The 21,493-nt window shown below is 49.4% G+C and overlaps 11 protein-coding genes across 11 annotated transcripts; 3 read left to right on the forward strand and 8 right to left on the reverse strand.

Moving 5' to 3' along the window:
- Positions 1 to 413: 413 nt before the first annotated feature.
- N7517_003775 (uncharacterized protein) lies at positions 414 to 3,136 on the forward strand (the record flags this gene model as incomplete). Its single annotated transcript, XM_056721505.1, has 5 exons — positions 414 to 480; positions 576 to 689; positions 967 to 1,530; positions 1,589 to 2,428; positions 2,481 to 3,136. The coding sequence occupies 5 exons, from the start codon at positions 414 to 416 to the stop codon at positions 3,134 to 3,136; spliced, it is 2,241 nt and encodes a 746-aa protein (XP_056577755.1).
- Positions 3,137 to 3,401: 265 nt separating this feature from the next.
- N7517_003776 (uncharacterized protein) lies at positions 3,402 to 4,266 on the reverse strand (the record flags this gene model as incomplete). The annotated part of the gene is made up of 3 exons (XM_056721506.1): positions 3,402 to 3,608; positions 3,662 to 4,144; positions 4,195 to 4,266. 3 exons carry the CDS (start codon positions 4,264 to 4,266, stop codon positions 3,402 to 3,404), a joined length of 762 nt encoding a protein of 253 aa, XP_056577756.1.
- A 1,437-nt stretch (positions 4,267 to 5,703) lies between these two features.
- Positions 5,704 to 6,777, forward strand: N7517_003777 (ribokinase; the record flags this gene model as incomplete). Its single annotated transcript, XM_056721507.1, has 1 exon — positions 5,704 to 6,777. One exon carries the CDS (start codon positions 5,704 to 5,706, stop codon positions 6,775 to 6,777), a length of 1,074 nt encoding a protein of 357 aa, XP_056577757.1.
- An 85-nt stretch (positions 6,778 to 6,862) lies between these two features.
- On the reverse strand, positions 6,863 to 8,826 carry N7517_003778 (uncharacterized protein; the record flags this gene model as incomplete). Its single annotated transcript, XM_056721508.1, has 4 exons — positions 6,863 to 7,644; positions 7,710 to 8,475; positions 8,552 to 8,688; positions 8,748 to 8,826. 4 exons carry the CDS (start codon positions 8,824 to 8,826, stop codon positions 6,863 to 6,865), a joined length of 1,764 nt encoding a protein of 587 aa, XP_056577758.1.
- Positions 8,827 to 9,217: 391 nt separating this feature from the next.
- On the reverse strand, positions 9,218 to 9,839 carry N7517_003779 (uncharacterized protein; the record flags this gene model as incomplete). The annotated part of the gene is made up of 2 exons (XM_056721509.1): positions 9,218 to 9,656; positions 9,718 to 9,839. 2 exons carry the CDS (start codon positions 9,837 to 9,839, stop codon positions 9,218 to 9,220), a joined length of 561 nt encoding a protein of 186 aa, XP_056577759.1.
- Positions 9,840 to 9,926: 87 nt separating this feature from the next.
- Positions 9,927 to 10,247, reverse strand: N7517_003780 (uncharacterized protein; the record flags this gene model as incomplete). Its single annotated transcript, XM_056721510.1, has 1 exon — positions 9,927 to 10,247. The coding sequence occupies one exon, from the start codon at positions 10,245 to 10,247 to the stop codon at positions 9,927 to 9,929; it is 321 nt and encodes a 106-aa protein (XP_056577760.1).
- Positions 10,248 to 11,349: 1,102 nt separating this feature from the next.
- N7517_003781 (sugar porter family MFS transporter) lies at positions 11,350 to 13,196 on the reverse strand (the record flags this gene model as incomplete). Its single annotated transcript, XM_056721511.1, has 4 exons — positions 11,350 to 11,786; positions 11,843 to 12,103; positions 12,160 to 13,025; positions 13,078 to 13,196. 4 exons carry the CDS (start codon positions 13,194 to 13,196, stop codon positions 11,350 to 11,352), a joined length of 1,683 nt encoding a protein of 560 aa, XP_056577761.1.
- Positions 13,197 to 14,064: 868 nt separating this feature from the next.
- On the forward strand, positions 14,065 to 14,908 carry N7517_003782 (uncharacterized protein; the record flags this gene model as incomplete). The annotated part of the gene is made up of 3 exons (XM_056721512.1): positions 14,065 to 14,323; positions 14,349 to 14,547; positions 14,716 to 14,908. 3 exons carry the CDS (start codon positions 14,065 to 14,067, stop codon positions 14,906 to 14,908), a joined length of 651 nt encoding a protein of 216 aa, XP_056577762.1.
- Positions 14,909 to 15,179: 271 nt separating this feature from the next.
- Positions 15,180 to 16,649, reverse strand: N7517_003783 (putative C6 transcription factor; the record flags this gene model as incomplete). Its single annotated transcript, XM_056721513.1, has 1 exon — positions 15,180 to 16,649. The coding sequence occupies one exon, from the start codon at positions 16,647 to 16,649 to the stop codon at positions 15,180 to 15,182; it is 1,470 nt and encodes a 489-aa protein (XP_056577763.1).
- Positions 16,650 to 17,016: 367 nt separating this feature from the next.
- Positions 17,017 to 18,666, reverse strand: N7517_003784 (uncharacterized protein; the record flags this gene model as incomplete). The annotated part of the gene is made up of 1 exon (XM_056721514.1): positions 17,017 to 18,666. One exon carries the CDS (start codon positions 18,664 to 18,666, stop codon positions 17,017 to 17,019), a length of 1,650 nt encoding a protein of 549 aa, XP_056577764.1.
- An 882-nt stretch (positions 18,667 to 19,548) lies between these two features.
- N7517_003785 (Male sterility NAD-binding) lies at positions 19,549 to 20,766 on the reverse strand (the record flags this gene model as incomplete). Its single annotated transcript, XM_056721515.1, has 1 exon — positions 19,549 to 20,766. One exon carries the CDS (start codon positions 20,764 to 20,766, stop codon positions 19,549 to 19,551), a length of 1,218 nt encoding a protein of 405 aa, XP_056577765.1.
- Positions 20,767 to 21,493: the final 727 nt, after the last annotated feature.

Genomic DNA, 21,493 nt, shown 5'->3' on the forward strand with positions numbered 1-21,493 from the left:
GCGCGGTGGTCCCGGAACAGAAATTCCTTGGCGTTAGGGTATGTGTTTAGAATCCTTAACAAATACATCCGTACGGAGGATGCTCCATAGATCACCTAGCTCCACAAAAAGGTGGGTGTGCTGCCTGGCTTAGCGTCAGGCAGCAGCCTCATTGGTGCCTGACTCCTCAGGCCACAAATATTGACTGCGTAACTAACAACACTCTCGTGTTTTTATTTAAAAGGCTTGTTCCTTCCTGTTTTCTATTCTACTTCCATCAAATCATCCTTCTGATCTTGAGTTCTATTTTCCTCTTATGTACCTCGTACACCTCAACCTCGTACTCGCTTGACTCTCGCCTCTTCAATCTTGACATTCTACATTCCTATTTTCTACTCCTGATACCAGGTCCTGTTTTACACTTGAGCTACATAATGCCGGCTCAAAGTTACAAGAAGCTTGTTATCGCTGTGGGCGGTACTTTTCCCAATCTAAAACAAGGTATGAGCCAGAGCCCCTATTCCCCTTGGGGCGGTCTTTGATTAGGTCATCTCCACCATAATCACATCCATGGATGCTGACCAGTCTACTACTAGCGGACTTGAAGTCGCTTATCGAGAAAAATGGAGCGACATTCAGTGCCGCGGTCACGGATGATTGTACACATCTGGTGACCACCGAGAAGGATGTGGAGAAGCAGACCACCAAATGTGAGTGCACTATCACAGGCCAAGACAACCTCTGAAGTTTGAAACCCTTGTGTGCTTTTTCAGTGGTCAATTTATCGCTATCTCAACACCCAAAGCCATTATGGACGGTATTGAGAATGTCCATGACGATAATTGAGACGCTTGTTTCGGCCCCCTGATCACCATTTTCAAGAATGGGAGGCCTAGACGGCGTTTGCTCGCAAGCAGTGGTCAAAGTTTCAGACTTTCGAGGTGTCACTATACAACCTTTGGGTTTTTTTATTAATCAGTCGACCAGACAAACAAGCTTGCCAGCTCGCCAACTGTCACATTGTCCCGCTTTCGTGGCTCCTTGATTCAGACAAGGCAAAGAAACCGTTGGCGGAGTCGAAGTACTCCCTCGGCCAGGCTGATCAGGCATCCCAGGCAGACGACAATGCGCAGACTGAGACTGCGGACAGTATCGCATCTCTTCCTGCAGATAACAAGCGTATTACCAGGAAGCGAGGTGCAGATGCGGCTTCTGCCGAAAATGATGCCGACAAAACGACAAACGGCACCCAGAAGAATGGAGCAAACGCTAAAGATAAATCCTCCGGCGATAAAAAGGCCGCTGTCAAGAATGAAGATGTGGATGAGAATCCCATTGAAAGCAAGAAGACCAAAGTCACCAAGGCGAATGGTGCAAACGGCAAAGCTAAACCATCCGAGGATAAAAAGCCCGGAAGCAAGAAACGAGGCGCGGATGAAGACACTGTTGAAAATGCTTCCAAAAAAAAGACAAAGGACACGCAAAAGACAGCCACAAAGGCAATTAATGTCCCAATCGACGAGGGCTTCGAGAGCCTGGGCAAACTGAAGGGTAAGTCTATACTACGAGAGCTCATGTGTGGGAGACAAACTGACTCGCTTTGCCACAGATCCCAAGGTCTACATTGACGATGCAGGCCTCATCTGGGATGCCACCTTAAGCCAGACTGTGGCAGCCAACAATGCGAACAAATTCTATCGTGTCCAATTGCTAGTCGGTGCAAACTCCAAATATTACACCTGGACGCGCTGGGGTCGAGTTGGGGAGCGTGGGCAGTCAGCCTGTCTCGGAGATGGCGGTTTAGCGTACGCGATGGAACAGTATGAGAAGAAGTTCAAAGACAAGTCAGGCCTCAGATGGGAGAACCGGCTCAGTACTCCTAAGCACGGGAAGTATACTTTCCTTGAGCGCAACTATGAAGAGGACGACGAAGGCGAAGAGCCTGTGAAAAAGGAGAAGACTATCAAGGAAGAAGAAGACGAGCCCATGACCCAGAGCGCCTTGTCCAAGGGGCTTCAAAACCTCATGTCCTTCATCTTCAATCGACAAAATGTTCTCGACACATTAGCTGCAATGTCATACGATGCCAACAAGCTGCCACTTGGAAAGCTGAGCGACAGGACTTTGAAAAGTGGATTTTTGGTTTTGAAGGAGATATCCGAGCTCATGACTACACCCGAGGTGGCACAAGAACGATATGGCCTGTTGTTTGATGATGCCATAGAGACATTGAGCAACCGGTATTTCACCTTGATTCCTCATGTCTTTGGTCGCCATCGGCCCCCGACCTTGAACACAAATTCGCAGATCAAGAAGGAAATCGATCTGCTGGAGGCACTGACGGACATGGACGTGGCGAATGAAATCATGGTATCGTCTAAGCAAGACAATGACATCCACCCACTGGATCGCCAGTTCCAGAGTCTGGGTATGAAGGAGATGACCGAATGTGTGTATAATTCCTAGAGCCTGCAATATCTCACCAAACTGACATATCTTAGTGGACCCCAAGTCAACCGAGTTCACAGAACTCGAGAGCTACCTCCAGAACTCACGCGGCGAGACACACGACATGAGCTACAAGGTAGTGAACATTTTCCGCATCGAACGCCAAGGCGAAAACGACCGCTTCAACGCATCCCCCTACGCCAACATCCCAAACAGCGACCGCCGCCTCCTCTGGCACGGATCCCGTAGTACAAACTTCGGTGGTATCCTCAGCCAAGGATTGCGTATCGCCCCCCCCGAAGCACCCGTCAACGGCTACATGTTCGGCAAGGGTGTTTATCTAGCAGATATCTCCAGCAAATCCGCAAACTACTGTTGTCCCTACAACAGTAGCGGAATGGGGCTGCTTCTTCTCTGCGATGCGGAGCTCGGTGCGCCCATGCTGGAGCTTGACGGAGCCAGCTACAATGCTGGGGAGGAAGCGCTAGCTGCTGGCAAGATTGCGACGCTCGGCAGGGGTTCGAACATTCCTGGTGGGTGGAAGGATTCGGCATGTTTGAATCCGACCTTGGCGGGTGTGAAGATGCCTGATGTAGCCGTTGGGGGTGTCAAGGGCAAACAATACGGGGGACTGTGGTACAATGAGTACATTGTGTATGATGTTGCACAGATCCGACAGCGTTATTTGTTCCAGGTTAAGATGAGCTGAATGGTTTGCCTTTGCATGGAGTATTGGGTTAGTCATGGGGGAGTTATTGAGCGGGATCTACTTCTCTTTGCTAGTTAATTTGCTTGTTTCAAATGTAACATATCATATATTGGATATTACAATGCTAAGCATAATGTTTACAATCAGTAGACCACCTGGCGTAAATGGCGTGATATTGAGAAAGAAGATGGAAGAGATGAAGATGGAAGACATGAACCCTTTTTTAAGCCCGTTACTAGCCATTCCTTCTCGTTATCTTTGTTTTCTATTTCTTTGCTTCTCGCTTAGGTCCAAATGCTAGACGACGAGGCTTTCCCCAGCCGTTACAAGGAAGAAAACGCCATGCGTGAGAATGTTTGCGGGCGAAGAAATAGTTGATCACCCAGCCAGCCATGGGAGGCAGCGAAGGCCACTGATTACCTCCCTCGAAGGTGACATCTCGCAGTCCGAGCACCATGGGAGGAACGACTTGCTATATATCACTTTGATCAATATGAATCTATTCTATGTGTTCCAGAGACATACCTTGTCTTGCTTGGTTGCCTCGGCTACACAGCTCTTGTATACCTTCATCAAAGCCTCCGGGTTATAATCAATCATTCGGAGAAGACTGTCAATTTCATCGCCTAGATGATCGCGGAAACTGGGCCCCATCACTTCAATGGTTTTGCGGATAATTGAGGGATCATAACCCGCAAGTTTAGTGTGGGCGCTATAATCCTGGAGTATCTTCAACTGTGGCTGGAAGCCATGATGCTGTTCCACATTGTCGCCTAGGAATCCAGGCGTGCCAATCACCTTCTCAAACCCCGGGAACATCATTTCTTCTTCCATGATATGGTGATGGGATACCCAGCCTGTCCAGCATTTGATGAAAAATAAAAGGTCCGTGATGTCTTCGGGTTTCTGGACATTCTCTGCTTGGTGGTAGATACTGTTCAGACCTCGGAGCATACAATTATGCGTGTGGGTCATTTCTTTCGCGATGTAAACGGCAGCATGTTTTGACTAGAGAGTAAGAGGGATATCATCTTGCAGTGTGAACGTGAACCACTTACGGCATTTTTAGTTGTTGGGATCAATGGCCACGGTGTATCGGCCCATATTTGGGTTCCATCAATGACTGTCATTGTTATCTTGGGTATAGAGTACTGAAGTTTTGGATATAAGTGATTTGGTGATTATTCTGATCGGATATCTAGAAATGTAAGCCAAGAGAGGGTAACGCACACGTTATTAATTCGTAGGGATAATCGGGCTGACGGCGGGCTGGGTACTAGAGAATGGAAGTAAGCAATCTGACTGCATGGATAACGGGGTCCCCGGTCGAATCAACATACGAGAAGTTGCACATACCGCAACGAAGCTACTAGTGGCGTTGTGCTGGTGTTGGACGATGTTACTATGTACTTGACTGGTCAAGAAATAAGCCACCTAATGGCTCGTATAGAAACCTCCGACCCCGCGAACTAAGGATAGAAGGAAAACCTTGAAGCGACGAAATACTGCGGCAATAAAAAGTGATTATGGATGAGATACGCGGTTTTAATATGATAACGAAGAGCGTACTATTCGACTAGCACTTTCGATACTATAAGTTGGTCGACTTGAGATAGTGTGATGCACGAGCTATCCACTGTGGAGTCAGCGTGATCGAAATGAAAAAAAGCTTGACGCAGAAAAGCACTGGGCTAGAGCCATGGCAGACTCTGGGGGCAAAATCCCCGAATGGGGGTGCATTACCTGTCGAGCACTATGTTATCATTAGTCTTTTCCAACCACTAATTATTCTAAAATGACACTGGGACCATTTGTTGCCTCAAATTTCAGTGCAGCAACCCCTTCGCCAAATTCGTAAAGTTCTTGATATCAATCATGTTCCGATCACTGGCCCGACCCAAGAAAATCCTCTCACCCGCCCACGCATGGAGAGATTCAGATTATCCTCTGCCAATGGCGACCTCGGCTCTCTGAGCTGCGGAGGTTTTACCTCTTGTTATTCACATATATTACAACCCGAGCGTTGATCATAAAATGGAGGACTGGGTAAAACCCACATGGGCGATATATATCTAGGGTACATTAGCTGACTGAATATTATTTTGAGAGCTCGTAGTTGCAAGTCTCTTTATTAAAATGGCGCGTCACAAATTTCTCAACAAAATTACAACCCGGTTGTTTCCATGCTATAGCTTGCATCTAAAGATTTAACCGATTCCGGGGTAAAGCACGTGGCCTAAGTCACGAAGGTTCGCTTCCATTCTGGTCAGGCCGGTTCCTGCGCTAAGCCATATTTGGCGAAAGAGGTACAAAGCTAGCCTATTAGGGACAAACATAGCCTACGACTCCCACATCAGGCAACGCGTAAATCTCGGGACGTGGGGACGCGGGGCTATGACATGCCGAAGGTCGAGATCCCGAGCAAAAACAAGAAAGGTCATGCGACGAGACATTTATTGAATCCTTAACCGTTAACATCCTTCAATTCAATTTCCTCAATTCAATTTAACCCGTACAAACCAACGCTCCTAAACCTCCCGAACCCCAAACCACCACATCCCACCAAAATGACCACCACAACCCCAACCCAAACCCGACCATCCGCCAAAAAGCCCCAAATCAGCATAATCGGCTCCCTCAACATCGACTTCGTTACAGCAACCCCTCGCTGCCCCGGACCCGGCGAAACCCTCACAGCAACCTCCCTCACCGTCTCAGCGGGCGGCAAAGGCGGAAATCAAGCTGTTGCCTGCGGCCGCTCCTCCTTCACCTCGCAAACAACCCAAGATGTATCCGTGAACATGATCGGCGCCGTTGGTGCTGAAGACCCATACTACTCTACCCTCCTACAACCCGCGCTTGAAAAATCCGGCGTCGACACAACATCCATTGAGCAATCGACTGTCGCGCAAACCGGGTCTGCCAGCATTATTGTTGAAGAAGCTATTGGCGGCGAGAACAGGATTCTCGTCGTTCCTGGCGCAAACCACGCCGGTCTGCTGAGTTCTGTGGATAATATTCTCGCTGCGTTCAAGAGCCAGTCAACTCCCGATATTGTGGTGTTGCAGGGTGAGATCCCGCGCACAACGACATTAGGCTTGTTGGAATATTTCAATGATGTTTCCGCCTTGGACCGCGCGAAGGTAGTCTTCAATCCTGCGCCCGTGTTCCCAGAGGGAATTCCTCTTTCGGCGCTGCACGGAACCGCCGTGCTTATTATGAATGAGACGGAGGTTGTGCAGATGGCGCGGTCGATTGAGGGTCTTCCTGTTGGAGATGTTGTTGAGGGTGATGATTTACGGCCTGAGGAGTTGGCGCCGCAGTTCCACGAGAAAGCGGGAGTTGAGATTGTTCTGATTACACTTGGTGCGAAGGGTGTTTATTTCTCGACCAAGACGGGTCGCACTGGCATCGTTGCTGGTGTTAAGGTCGCTAAGGTTGTTGATACCACTGCAGCCGGTGATACATTTGTTGGATACTTCGCGAGTGCCGTGGCGCGTTTCTTAGCTACAGGACGCAACTTGGGCGCATTTGATGATGACATTGAGGCAGCAGTTTCGACCGCGAATGCTGCTGCTGCCATGTGTGTGCAGCGACGAGGTGCTATGCAGAGTATTCCCTTTGCATACGATATGCAATGAGAGAATACAATGATGGAATGTGAATATTGAATATAGGTACCATTGATGTGAAAAAAGAATAATAGATACGGCGTTTTGGGTATAATTATGAAATCATAGCATCAGCTTCATCGTCGAATTCCTCCTCGTATCGCGCCAGGTTCCACGCCGCTTGTAGCTCCTCAGCCTCTCGGTCTAGTTTAATGCCCGTTGTAGCCGTGATCCTTGAAAAACGCTCTAGTAAAACTGCTTGCTGGGATTCGTGTGTCATCTCCTTCGCAATAGTGAGAAGACTCGCAACTAATATCGGATCCCATTGTTCGGGAGAATCGTTGCTTGCTGCGACCCCGGCGATGGACTGGGCATGCCAGATATGCGAGGTGACGGATCTTGGTCCAGGCAGTGATTTCAGAAGCCGTGGCTTATGTGTAAGTAATAAGAGACAAATCATATGGTAGACAGCGTTGGCGACCAGCGCCATTGGGGTCGTGTAGATGAGGATTGGGAATGACGAGTCGTGGTCTGGGTCGATTTGGTCGGCTTCGCTGCCGCGGATGTCGACGATCTGTTGCACGTTTACCGGTCGCTCATTGTACCATTTCTGGCAGTCTGACCACAGGAATGTCCATTGTGATAGGCTGTGCGATTGTCGTAAAGACGGGAATGCTGCCAGATCTGATGATGCGACTGTATGGGGAGAGGACATTTCTGGATCGCCGTGTATTAGGGCTAGACAGTGTCCCAGAAGACACAAGATGTGCTTGTAAACGGAATTAACGGTCTGAGGCCCCATGGATTGTGGGTGGTGTAATAAGGTGCCGTCTCGTCGTAATAATGATCGAAAGGGCATGAGTGGTGGCTTTGAAGAGGATATTGAGGCAGCGAGATCTGTAAGAAAGGCCCAGTGGTTAGTATACTGGCTGATTTGTTCAAGTCATTAGAGGTTGCCCTACCGAGTCGAAAGTAAAGCCACCACAAAGCGTCCCCGACCTCTTCTCCCACTGCTCGTGACGCAAAGTCACTTATATGCTCTATTCTGTGAATCAAAAGGGCTCTCCACTGTTGCGGGCCAGCAGGTAGAGCATCTTGAAGCATCAAGAGGGTATGGCCGGCGTATCTAGCCAGGTCATATTCAAGCACAAGACTCTCTTCCGCTTCCTTTCGGAACTGCTGGCTGCTTTCTAGGTCCTTGCTATTTGGGGATGCCACGAGAAGTCGTTGACCTGCAGATAGCGCAAGAACCGCAGCCTGCAGGGCTCTGTTGGTTCGCGAGAGCAGAAGAACATGCAGGCCGAATGGGAGCTCAGGGTCTCCGGTATCAATCCAAGGACCAACGTGGTACCGGAAATGTCGAAGCAAGTCAGTCTCATGGCTGCCACTTGTAAGTGCCCCTCGTCGCTCGACTGTCCTATCGCTGGTGACAGATCGGTATCCGAAGTACGGGGCACTGTTCATGTATCGAGTACCCGGCGCACTCCGTTCACCGACAAACGGGATTAGAGGTTGAGAAAAGTCGACATGGGGGACTGCGGGTGACAATATATTTTGGAATTCAAAGGCTCGTCCTGTACCCCCGGGGTCATCTGGGCCATCAGCCGAAGACTGTAATTCGTCTAAAGAGAATCCAGCATTGCCATCGCTCTGAGAATCATCTGCAGGCTTCTGCGGGGCCTTTGATTTCTCCTTATTTGCAGCTGCAAGGGGCGAGTCGTCGACAAACTAATCAAAATCAGCCTCATATCCATACCAGATCGCCAAGTGGACTCAAAATTCGAACCCATTGTGGAGCACTTACTGTAATACTGCTATACGCTTGTCGCGACGCGCCGGAACCACCCCCCTCGCGCTGTGGCACAAATGCGAGATCAGAGCTATATTTACACGCAAGTCCCTTAACCTCACAGTTGGCACATCTCGGTTTCTGCTCATCACCTACAACGTCAAACCGTCAGTTCTCATCGCGAAAAAAAAACAAAGCACGTGACGCGTACATTTTCTTCTCCTTTTCCGACAGGTCAGGCAACCAGTCCGAACCCGCTGCTTAGCTGTCGGTGTGGGTTTCCTGGGCATGGCGAGACGCGATATACGGCATTACCCCAGACGTTGCAGAAAAGAAGGATCGGAGGCTCCGCAGTCCCGATATGTGCTCGACTGCCGGTGATAATTTGGGTCTGTGGGGCGATGGGGTCCAACCGACGGTTTGCGGTGGGCGATTGTGACCGGATTGGTCATTAGGGGCTTTTATATGAAATGTCACTTGATACCCTTCGACCTTCGCCTACCCTTACCGTGCTTTGATCGAAAGCACTAGTGGACAAAGGGTAAATTAGTAAATTATCTTATTCTTGCTGGCCAAAGAGCGGCGTGTGTGCCCTCGTATCTAGAATCGGGAGACGGTTGGAGTTCTTTTATGCTGTTTCGATTAAGGAACTCTGAATTGGATGAGGTATCGGAACTCTTTTCATAGTTTGCCTCCATGGTCTAGTTGTGTTCCAGTCCTTAACCTTCCACCACCATCTAGCGAGGTGTTCTCCCCATTGACGTATGCTCCAGCTCTCGAGCACAAGTACACTATTGCACCTGCAACATCTTCTGCTTCTCCCAATCGACCCATTGGATTTGACCCTGCCGCCTTGTCCGGACCCCATAGATAATCAATTTGGGGCAATGCGAGACGCGTAGGGAAGAAGCCTGGTGAAATAATATTCGTTGTAATGTGTTTGGGAACGAGCTCCAGAGCCAGATTCCTTCCGAGGTGATGCACAGCTGCCTTGGAGGCACTATACATAATTGCGCCCCGATCCCCAACATGTGAAATGGCAATTCCAGCGATCGAACTGATGATAATCACACGCGCTGGATCTTGCGATGTCCCAGCCCCTGAAAGGAGCGGTACCATACTGCAAGCAGTGTGAGTATTCGGTCTGCAAGTCTTGCCACATAAAGGTTGGGGCAACCTACAACCTAACTAGATTGAAAACACCCCGGACATTCAAATCAAGTGTCTTGGCGCTTTTCCAGTCATCAAAAGTCTCGAATGGCCCACCCCAGCTAGCACCGGCATTTGCGACTAGGATGTCCATGAAGTCGTACTTGACAGCAACATCCTTCGTATACTGCCAGATTTCTTCGGCGCCAGAGTAGAAATTGGACCAAGAAGGGTTCCGCGTCTAAGTAAGCTGATAGGAGTGAGACGGAATATCGCAAGTGCAGCCGGGATAGCGATTTTCCAGCCAGGTGCCACCGATTTCCGAGTTCTTCTCATAGATCTGGAGGTCGATATTCTTAAGGAGCCGTTCAGCCTTGTAGGCAAGCTGGATTCCAGAAGCACCGGCACCAACACAAATCAGTCGAAGGCGCCGTTTTTCAAACAGGGGTTGTTCGGTGACACGATACCCGTGAAAATCCTGGTTGTACCAAGTGTTATCGTGCAGTGCGCCGGGTTCAGGAATGGCGCCGGGCACTTTCTGTTTCTGGGGTTCTCTCGCCATCTTCATCTGATATCCCGATCGATATCTCTTTTTTGTTATGACACAATGTCTTGATGGCCAACAGGATTCTCTACACGTCTTTTCAGAGTTTGACGAACCTGCGCCTCAACAGCTCATCGCCCAAATAGTCTAGGATGACCCGTACTTGGGTCACATCCTACGGCAGAATATGTACGGCATCGATGTTCTCTAGAACATGGCTAACGCGCGAACCGATGGCAAGCGAGATCCAAGCGCAGCTAACATAAGGATGATTCCCTCCTTGTACGGTATTGGTGGTATTTTTAAGTGGACCTACACGTTGCATCTACTATTGAACGAACTCTAACTATTCTACGTAAATAGGGGCTTGTAAGGGGCAGACTAGGGGAGGGTAGGGCAGAAGCTCCGCAAGCCGCTGCTTTTTACAGTAGGCTGCCTCGGCCAGGTCTTCGTGAGCGCGGTCGATCCGTCTCCCCCAACATGACCTCCCCTACATGAGAGCGCGACCCATGGCTAGTTTCCGTTATGCGCGAGGCTAAGAAAAGGAAGAAGAAACCGGTGGATGTCAGTTTACCACTAGGTTCGGCACCCTCAGCTACGAAACGACGGGACGCCGTCAAATCCTGCCAGCGCTGGGACGGCCCAGGCGCCGACACCCCTGTTTTTCGTACTGACCAAACGAGATAGGCCACCTGATCGAGGACTCTCAATCCCCAGTGGTCATTTAAACGGACCATTCGGCGACGGGGGAGATCGCCCAGCATACCCACTTGCGCTCATCATCCTTTCGCACTCTTGACGGAGTAACAGACTTCAGCATTGGTTTCAAAGAAAAGAGGGGAAAGGACAGGATGTGAGAGGGAAAATAAAAAAGAAGTGCAAAAGGAAACATGACCAGGGTTTTATTTGAATTCTATACACTATCGGCGTTGCTTCAACGGCCCTCTGTAGGCGATCAAACGCCACCCGTGCATCCGGTATCTAAGAATAAACTATTGTACGCTATACATAGGGCTCTACAGGGTGGATCAAAGATCTGCACATGAAAGAAGTAACTTCGTAAACGTTGAATAAATTATACAATGCGACATTGAGCAAGGCCCGTTTTTATAAAGCCCGCTTAAACCTTCTCAATATACTGCGACTCCTGATTTTTCTCGAGGTCGCCGCCATTTCCGGACATACGCGCAAGGAACGCAGTCAAGCCAACATCGCGCTGTGCTTCACGGAGAAGCTCAGCGTCCTGCTCGCCGGCTTTGCTATTAAAGACACGATCCATATCTTCCAATGATGCTCCCTTGGTTTCAGGCAAGAAGAACCAAACCCAGACCATCCCGCAGGCAAGGAAAGCAGCGAAGAAGATGTAAGTACCCCACTCCCAGTTCTGAAGCATAGGGGGGACAAAGAAGGCGATAGCGAAGTTGTTGATCCAGTTGCTGAAGGCACCGATAGAGGCACCCTTTGCGCGAATGGAGAGAGGGAAGATCTCGGAAACGAGGGTCCATGAGACAGGGCCCCAGGTGGCGCCGAAGCCTGCGATGTAGAGCCAGATCAAAGCTAGAACATATAAGTTAGCGATTATGATCATGAGTCGGAGGGAAATAGTAACGTACCAACAGCGGTCCAGCCGGCTGCCACATGGTTAGGCCAGTCGTGTTGGAACTTGGCCACAATCACGCCGACGATAACCATGCTGATGAGCATGACCAGCGATCCACCCAGGAGCATGGGCTTGCGGCCGACCTTGTCGATGATCAACATTCCGGGAATGGTACTGATGAGGAAAACGACACCAGTCACACCGGTTGCAAGAAGAGCAATGGTACCGCCGGTCAGTCCGAGGCTGACGAAGACATTTGAAGCGTAGTAAATAACTAGTGGATCAGGGTTAGCCAGATACTCGCAATATCTCTCAGACAAGTCGACTTACTAGCATCGATACCACTCCATTGCTGGAAGAACATAATCAACCAAGCAATGCAAACACGCTTGAAGTTATCCATCGAGCGGAAGCAGTTGGTATACTGCACGATCTGGTTCATGAAGACACTCTTCTTCTCCTTGTCGGCAAGCTTCGGCGAAGCAATAGCAAAGGCACGCTCCTCGAACACAGCCTCAGCCTTGATCTCAAGGTACTCCATCTGGACGAGCTCATGATCAACAGTGAGCTTCCGCATCCAAGCGATAGTGTCCTGGGCCTCCTGATCCCGACCTTGCTTAACCAGCCAGCGAGGCGAGAAAGGCATAAACCAAATACCACAAGCAAGCGCAATAGCAGGGATACCCTGAATAATCGAAGGCAAACGCCAAGCAAGATCGGACTGATCAGCCCCGGTACCACCGATATTGTTACTACCGTAGCCAACCCAGAAAGAAATCATGATTCCGAGAATGGTAGCGAGCTGGTAGAAAGAGACGAGCAGACCACGCATTTCGGGTGCTGCGAGTTCGGCATTATAGAGAGGCCCCACACCACTGAACAAGCCGACGCCAAGGCCGGTGAAGAATCGGCCCGCGTACAACATGGCCGGGTTGCCGACCGTCGCGCCGATGTACAGGTAACTTCCGAGAATGACCCAGCAGCAGGCGAAGAACATTGTGTATTTGCGAGAGTAGACTTCGCCCAGGATACCGGCTGCCAGGGAGCCGACGACACCGCCCAATTGCAGGATGGAGGTTAGCCAGCCTGTTGCGGTAGATGAGGCTACTACTGTTGGGAAGTTCTCTGTGAAGCGGGTCATGACCAGGGACTGGCCGAGGACACCTTGTTGGTAGCCATACTCGAAACCACCGAAACTGGGGATTGTTAGTATTTGGATTGTGGATTTGGATGTGAGGGTGTTCTTACGAGGCGAAGAAGGCAATGGCGAGTACTTTGGGGTTGTCGGCGATTGACTGCCACATGGATTTCTTTGCGATTTGGACTCGTGAGATTGATCCCACATCAGTGGATGATCGGACTGTCATATTGGGCAATATTGGAGGGGAATGTCCAAAGTAGCACTAGGAGATGAAATCTGGGGAATTGAAAACATGGGGGAAAGAGGGTCTCAATATATACGTTCATTTTTTTGGTTTGAATTGAAGTTAGTTTAATTCTGTCATAGTCCGAGTGGCACCACGTGAGAAAAAAAAAACACCTCAACCCGTAACTTCTCCAGTTTCTCGTCAAAATCCCCGCGGAACCCCAAATTTTGTTGTTTTGTGGAGGCAAAATGGTGGAGGATCCGGTTCGCTAAACCCTTTTGGGAGGTACGTAGCCTCCAAACTCCCAGAATGGCTCCGATGGTGGAGACGGGATAGGAGTGGATGTTCTCGGGATGAATCGGTTTCTTGTTTTTCTTCGGGCCCTGAACGGGCTAGCCCGACTTAGGCTATAACTCGGTCTCACTCGGACTGTGGGGTGGGCTGTTAAGTCTTTTTTTGGGAAACAGAGCCACCTTCGCGGGATCACTCCTGATCGGGTTGAGTCAAGGTAGTACTCGGGACCGTGTAGTTTGGGGTTGATAATGTTAAATTTCTCCCTAAGTATCACGCGACGTGAAGATGCTTTGAACTGTTAAATTAAGTGGATATAACGGTGTGCTCTATACAATATGCATGGTTCTCTCGTCTCTTTGGCCCTGTGTTGCATTGGTCCACATCGGTTCCGCTGCAATGCAGCTCATTGCCCACTTTCATCACAAGCGGGCTTGTGATACCCCATGCACCGGATAAACAAGACCATAATGGACAATGATTGGTATACGGCAGAGTCTGCGCCGAACGTGATAGCCCGAGATGCTTCTAGGCTTGGCCGCTAGTGAGAGATTAACCTACATGCATCATCGCGATAATGTGCAATGACGACACCCTGATGAGGCCCCAGACGAAGCCGGCAGCTGCAGATGGCACTTTACCCGTTCCCATCTCCTTTGTATGCCGAAAAATAAAGCTGCTCTCCCGTCTACCAGGGCGCAATATGGCGGCGGCTGATCGAGACACCCGACCGTTTCCAGATATGGGAGAATACCTGGATGATGATACTCGACGACCTGTCCTAAGGGAATTTGCACCGGAGTATAAGACGTTGGAAGCCGAGGGCAATGATCCGAGTTCGGGTTTAAGGACCCTTTCAAGGCTTCCCCACGGGCCGACCGGAGAACTCGACTTCGGGTGCAGGTGGCCCACAACCATCCCGGGTATCCATCCGCTCCGCTAGAGCATTGACCAATATCGCGTTTGCTGTGCTTGGGGTTCCGCGATTTGCGTCACTTGCCAAGGATATGGAGATTATTGGTGGATATGTTGATTTGAATATGCTAGAGCCGGCCGATAGGTGAGTCATTTTTCCGTGGTTTGATTTGAAGGCTGGTTTGTGGTTGGTTTTATCGCTGACATCAATGAAATTCAATATATCAATCTGATAATTGATCCCGAAGTCTCGAAGGCCGTCCTGACAGCTAACTTCCTGGACATCTCCATTGCTGGCAATATTGCTAACTAGGTGTTCGACTGAAGTGCATAGAAGAAGTCCACTCCGGCATCACAACCTATGCTTCCCCTTCCGGGATGGGGCAGCCGTTGTGTTGATGGTCGATCCATCTCTGTCTGTCAATCAGACTTTGGATATGTCGATATGGTGTGTTCCATTCCAATCTGTAGCTGTGGCCCGGTATCCCAAGACTTTGCCGGGTTGAAGTAAACTGGTGGAGTGGGTTTTGTTAGACGGAGCTTGTCTTGTGTGGCAAGTATTTTGAACTGGCTAAAACCCCGAAAGGGGCCTCGGATCGGTGTATAGATCGGTTGCAATGTATCCCCCAATTTCCTTCTTTGTGTGACCAGTTTTTCGCAAGTTGCTCGCCGGTCGTCGGACTGCAATTCGAAAATCGTAGGGTCACAATCTCGTCGCAGCAAATGCAAGACACTAAACCGTAACAGAATTGGTACCGTATCATTTGAACAAAATCCTCAAATCACACCCGAGATCTCCCCCGGTTCGTACCCCCAAGCTCTCTCGAGATCCTTGAGTCGCCACAAAGCACCCCACCCAGTCGAGCGCTCAATAATCTTGAACAGCTTCGCCACCTCAACATGCTCACTATGATGACTGAGTAACTTCCCGGCAATGTAAAGTGGCTGGATAGCGTTGATCAAATTGCCGCTATGAGGATTCGTCAACGAAATCCCACAAACCCTACGAGCATGCCAAATAGCCGAAAAATGCGGCTTGGCAGGAGGCGGCCCCCTCTCAACAGGCCTCATATCCAGCATCATAATAGAGGCAGCATGGTACAACTGATTCCCGGAAATAGCTGCCCAATGCGCAAACAGAATCTCCGGGAAGATATGCCCACTTCCCATGCCCGTAGTCTTAATAGGTAGCATAGCAGGCGGGCGCTGCTCAAGCCAATACTGCAGTTCTTCCCAAAGCCTACTCCATTGCTCCGAAAACGGGCGCGGATCATCAGACGCCTCGCCCAATTCCAAGAAGCGTGTTCGACGACAAGAGAGGTCGCAGGTCTTCGCGCACAGATAAACCGCCCAGTTAGCGTGCATATCAGCCGAGACATGGCCCTTCTCACAAAAGGAATCCCGTATAATATCCTCCTGTGCCTCCTTTGAAGAAGCCTGCGGCATAGCGGGGACCCATTTATCCAGCGGGAGGACTGTGCTCTCGGCGCCGTTGGAGATGATCGCGCCGCAGAGCTCCATGCGCGCGTAGCACCAGAACACGGCTTGCAAGTGTCCGCCTGAGAGGCCGTTCACGTTAAATGAGTCGAAGAGTGCGGCGCATCCCTCCACGTGCCGTCGCCAGTCGCGTGGGCTGACGGACATAAGTTCCATCACGGCGAGGATGCATACTGTCACGAGGACGTTTGGGTCTTTTGCTTGCAGTAATGGTGCCAGCAGGCGAATTGATTCTTGGTACAGCTCGAGACTGTCGTATGCTTTGTCCAGGCAGGCTTTTCGCTCTGTTTGCCGTGCGGAGAAAGCGAGGATTGCGTAGAACAGGGCTGGTGAGCCTTGTGCTAGGATTGGAATGTGGACGCCAAAGTGACGCGCCTCATCGAATTTATCGAGATAGGGCGCGCATTCTGTGATCCAGTTTTTTAGGTAGAAGATTAGTCTGATTTTGGGGATTGAGAGCACCCGCGTGAAGTCTAGGCTTTGGCGTGGGGGTCGGGGTTGCGGTCCTTCTGCTGGTTCTAGCGGAGCTGGGGATGTGTAGTTTGCTGGCTCGAGGCTTGCTACTGCGGAAAAGAGTACACAGCGGAGTTCTTCCTGTAATTCGAGGAATCTGGGGTTGGCGGCGTAGTCGTCTGCGCTGGAGAATGTTCCCGGCGATAAGAAGGCCTCTTCTTCGATAAGCGGGGTGGCGCTGTTGAAGGTTTCTGGCATCCTTGATTCAAGACGCAATGGGGGGACTGGTTCCTCCATGTTGAATGTTTGTAGGGACTGGAGAGTCTGGGGATTTTCTGGGGTAGAAGGAAGAAAAAAAAGGCGGAGAATGTCCGAAGAAGGCCCGAAGAAAAATCCCAACCTTGTAAGGCTCAACGCCACTTAGTCGCGGAAGCCATCGGATCCAATTTATTCAGGGATGCATTTTTATATGCTGGTTTATATTATTTCGTCGAGAAGTATCTCAAGCAGTATGATATTTTTTTGTTCGGGTGGTCGACTATATATCTTCAGCTCCGTATGAAATTACAAATGGTACAGATAACAACCGATTTCTAGAGTTGTTATAACTGCAGATTTTCTCTATGCTAAAACATATCATTGAACATTAACATTGAATCATTGCTCAAGGACAATAATCGACAGCACCCACGTAGCCGCTCCACTCAAAATGCACCACATCGACAATCTGCCTCAGCGTTGTCGGCTCTAACAAGCTCCGAGTAGCATCAGCAAGCCATGCAAGATGTCTCCCTGGTGATCCTTGGCAGAGACTATAAGTCTTACCCATCTCAATCCTGTTCTTCGACACCCGCGGTCCAGCATTATTAAGAGTACCGTAGGGCCTCAGCGCTTCGATCAACCGTTCATATCCCATAGTCTGGGACACTGACACATATTCGCAAGGAGATTGTTTTTGAACTTGTCGAATCCCCTTGACTAACTCATAGACTTTGTGATGGGCTGACATGATAGCCCAGTTGCAATATCCCATGACAACCAGTGCTCCCAGTTCGCTCGAATCAATCGCATCAGCCACTAAATCCAAACATTTCCCAATCACCCCATCAAGATATTTGCATAAATCACCTCGAATGCCACGGAGTATAACATTCTCACGCTGCTTCCGCATCGTATCACCACGAAGATCAACAAAATCATTGATATAAACAGTCGCCTCCACGATCCGCGAGTATTGCTCCTCAGTTACCTCCTGACCAGTCCCAAGCGAAGCAGTCAAGACTCCATGAAAAGCAGCAACATCGATATGCCGATGTACCCCGAGTCCCGTCATACGACTTCCATAAATTCCATCTGGCAGACGAGAGCGGGTGTGGTCGCGATAGTAGCCGAGAACCCGGCACTGCACGATGTATGCAGACAGGTTATCAAACTGCCAGTCCGTAACCCGGCCGGACATATTGCAGAGTTTCAAAAATGACATGGCCGCAGCACCGACTTGCTGGAGGAGCTTGAGCCCTTCTGCATCTGCAGCTTCGCAGTAGTCGCCGATCAGGATGTCGTTGCATGAGTCGGCCACAGCGCGAGCCAGACCTTCGTCACAGAGACTTCCACCGCAGGCTATTACACCGAAATACTTTGCATCTGTGCAAATCTTGAGTTGTTCGGCGGTTGGGTAGAGTTGATTTCCGATTCGGGGGTTGCTGTCGACGGATGGGTTTGGCCGACGGTCTGGTGCTTGAATTCTTGGGATGGAAGATGATATATCTGTTCCCTGACATGTCTTGGGAGACTCTTGCATATCGGTGTTTGAGTTCACCAGTTCGTCTACTGCGAGTCTGAGTTTCGTTGGTGTGAAAAGACCGGTATTATGCCATTCATTCTTTCGCTCGATGACTTTTTCCATGACTTCTTTCATGCTTCGGATTGCATGACACTTGTTCTCTCCAGAGTTACATGGATCTTGTTGCTGAATGATGGGCTGAATGTCCTCGCATCTGCAGTCCACCTGTGGATTATATTGTTCGGAAAGCAGATTGATTTCTTCACACGAAGGGGGCCTTTGTCCGCCAAATGTGATTCTTCCATCCTTGAGATGATGCTTCAGAGAGTGGATGGTTTGCATCAAACGGGTATGATCCATCAACTGATAAAGATTTTCTTCTTCGAAAAGAGAAGCTAGTTCGATCAAGTTGATGATTTGCTTGGGCGTTGTATCATGGCCATTTGAGATGAAGAGCCAACCATCCACCCATGCAAGGTATACCTGCAGGAGCGTTGGCTGAAGGTATGATGGCAGGATCTTTGAAATCATTGTTCAAGTCGACGATTAAAGCGCTATAGATGAGAGGAGAAGATCAAAAGCAGGGGTCATGGAAAATTATTTATCTTCTCTATATACTCTCGTTCTTAATGTCAGACAGAACTTCAGCTCACTACGTTATTCCTGACCTTGGCCTAGCTCCACATTTCTTCACTGAAGGGCACTCGACACGCCATATTTCGGTATCTAAGCTGAAGAATGTTAAATCATATAGAGCTGGTAAATATCATGTCAGAGCCAGCCACGTGGTGTTCACGCTACGGTCATCCCGAAAGCCTATCTGGGATGGACTTCCATCGGCTAGTTTTCCCCAATGAGAATATTTCGGTTAGTATAGCCAGAATACCCCATTTACCACTATTTCGGTCCTCTCAAATCCCGATATACTTGGTTTTTACTTTTGATTTGGCTTATTGTCTGACTATGGCCAGCTGAGATGTGGATCATCCTTCCCTGACCAAGGCGCTGGCTCCATGGACTGCGGTGTAGACCTCCCAGCCGAGGCTCTGGTTGCTTTTTTTTTTAAAAAAAAGGATACACTAGTTCGCTCGTTGGGCACCGCTTGGGCTGGCAAACGAATCCTCCCCAAACCGGAGGATGATACGAACACGCAGGATAAGGCGTTTAAAAGATTGTGAAACATACATGTTCTCGGAACTTTTGCCCATCGGGAGCCATGGCGCTACTATACCCTATATTGGTTCCTTGTTTTTAAAAATAATCTCGGCGTAGTGCCACTCTGCAAACGAGCCCTTCGACGCCGTCCACTATAAGTTGTCAAGAGGGATATTACAGAAGCGCCAGCTCTAATGCATTAAGAACGACCATTGGAGAGCTGTGGACATACTATCAACAAAACCCAGTCATCACTTCTCAAGAGATATTCGGATACACCTTGTTGCTTGCCATAGTAGCAGTTTCCAGCCTTTCCAGAAGAGTCTTAGCCAGCCGCTCGATACGAAGTTTGAAGAATATTTCTGGGTCATGATTGCCGAGGTCAAGTCCCAATGGACCCGCCACCTGCTTCAGGTGAGCAGATCGGGTACATTCAATCTTCCAGTCCCGTGCAAATTGCTGAATCATGGTGTAAAACTCAGGAGCTGTGACTTCCCCGTGGTCAATCCCGGCCTTCCGTACCTGCTCGACCGCTCCCTCTGGCGCGTGGCGGCGCATCCGCTCGAGCAATTCTCCGATCGACCGAGATACGTACAAATCGGCGCTTGCGTGAACCACACCCGTCGTTCCTTGAGCAACATGAGCCAGACAAGTACGAGCGACGAGATCAACTGGGATCTCATTGCAGGCTGCGTATGAAGGTAGTGTCTGCTCAAGCTTAAGAGGTCCATATTCCGAGTCTCCTAGGAGTATCTGGATAAAGGAATGTATGGGTATGGCGCCATCGCTGCCGTAGAGCGGGTAGGGCTCCTCGATTGCCGGTGATATGAGACAGGGCCGCACGATGAGGATGGGGAATTTATGGTTGCCACTCAGAAGCAAACATTCAGCCAGGTGTTTGGCCAATGCGTAGGGAGCCGCGAATTCTTTCGAGTAGGATGATTTTCCTGTGACGAGAATCTTGCCTAGTTCCTCTACCGGCTCTTTGTATAGAGGGTAAATTTGCTCCTTGACCACGCCATCCGGGAGGAAGCTGGAGACATATGTAGTTGATATGTGAAGGAAGCGCTGCAGTTGAGTGAGAGTGTCCAGTAGATCAGCCAGTGCTAGATGGGCAGTGCAATTGATTGGTATAGTCTCTGCGAGATCTCGAGATAAAGAGATGTCACCAGCAGCGTTGATCACTACTGTAGTTTCATTTTGAAGGCGTGATAGGTTGGGGGGTGAGAGACCGAGGTTAGGCTGGGTCATGTCACCGAGGAAGAATTGGATTTTGCAAGTTGCAATGATTTCCTCCACTTGCTCTGGCATTGACTGCTCCCATGATTCGATTGCCCTTTGCACAGACCCTCTCACCAGCACAAATATTTTAGCTGTTGGAAGTTGAATGGCTAGCTTGTATAACAGACAGCCGCCAAGATTCCCAGTTACTCCCGTGAGGAAGATGACTTGTCCTCGAAACCATTCGATGTCCATATTGATCAACGGTTGTCTGCTGTTCCTGTGTGGAAATTTATGAGTATTGTTAGAAAATGCAAGGTGTACTAACAAACTTTGCAGGGCCAGCCAGACGATGTACCTGGATAGTCAGTTAGATGGCTGGATAAAGTACTTTGTGGCCAGAGTTATACACAGATATCAATTAGTTGTAATAAAGTTTGTACGCTGTAGTTTAATCTATAGTGGTTATATATCATTCTCTTGCTTTTGGACTTTGTTTCACCCCGGCAGGTTTGGCCTAGAATCACTCGGAGCTGAGCATTGGAGAAATGCCTCACTCTTAAACGGCTGATACCAGTCAAAGGGTTAATATCCGGGTATTTGTTAGTATAAATCAGATACTCCTCATATAATCACACATAAGACGAAACAAATAGTCAAAACCACCATATTGTGTCTCGATTCCGAATAACGGAATGCAACCGCCTAATCGGCGCAAAGCATTAGCTCTCTAAGAATGGATATTGGGTTATACTCGGCCATAGCTTATGGTATTTCTAACACAAGGTGTCTTTTGCGTGCCACATCAGGGACCCAATACCTGGACGATGGTGGGTTACGTTGAACACCAGGAGGGTAGGAGATTGGGTTGGACATCCAGAGGGTTGTGGGCTACTTTGGATCTAGATTTGCTTCAGAATGTCCTCCCTTTCGTCATATCAGGTCTTGATGATGATAAACGACAGCGTGATCTGCTGATGTA

Source organism: Penicillium concentricum (assembly GCF_028827145.1).
Source record: "Penicillium concentricum strain IBT 3081 chromosome Unknown utg000002l_segment0_segment0, whole genome shotgun sequence".
Classification (NCBI taxonomy): Eukaryota; Fungi; Ascomycota; class Eurotiomycetes; order Eurotiales; family Aspergillaceae; genus Penicillium; species Penicillium concentricum.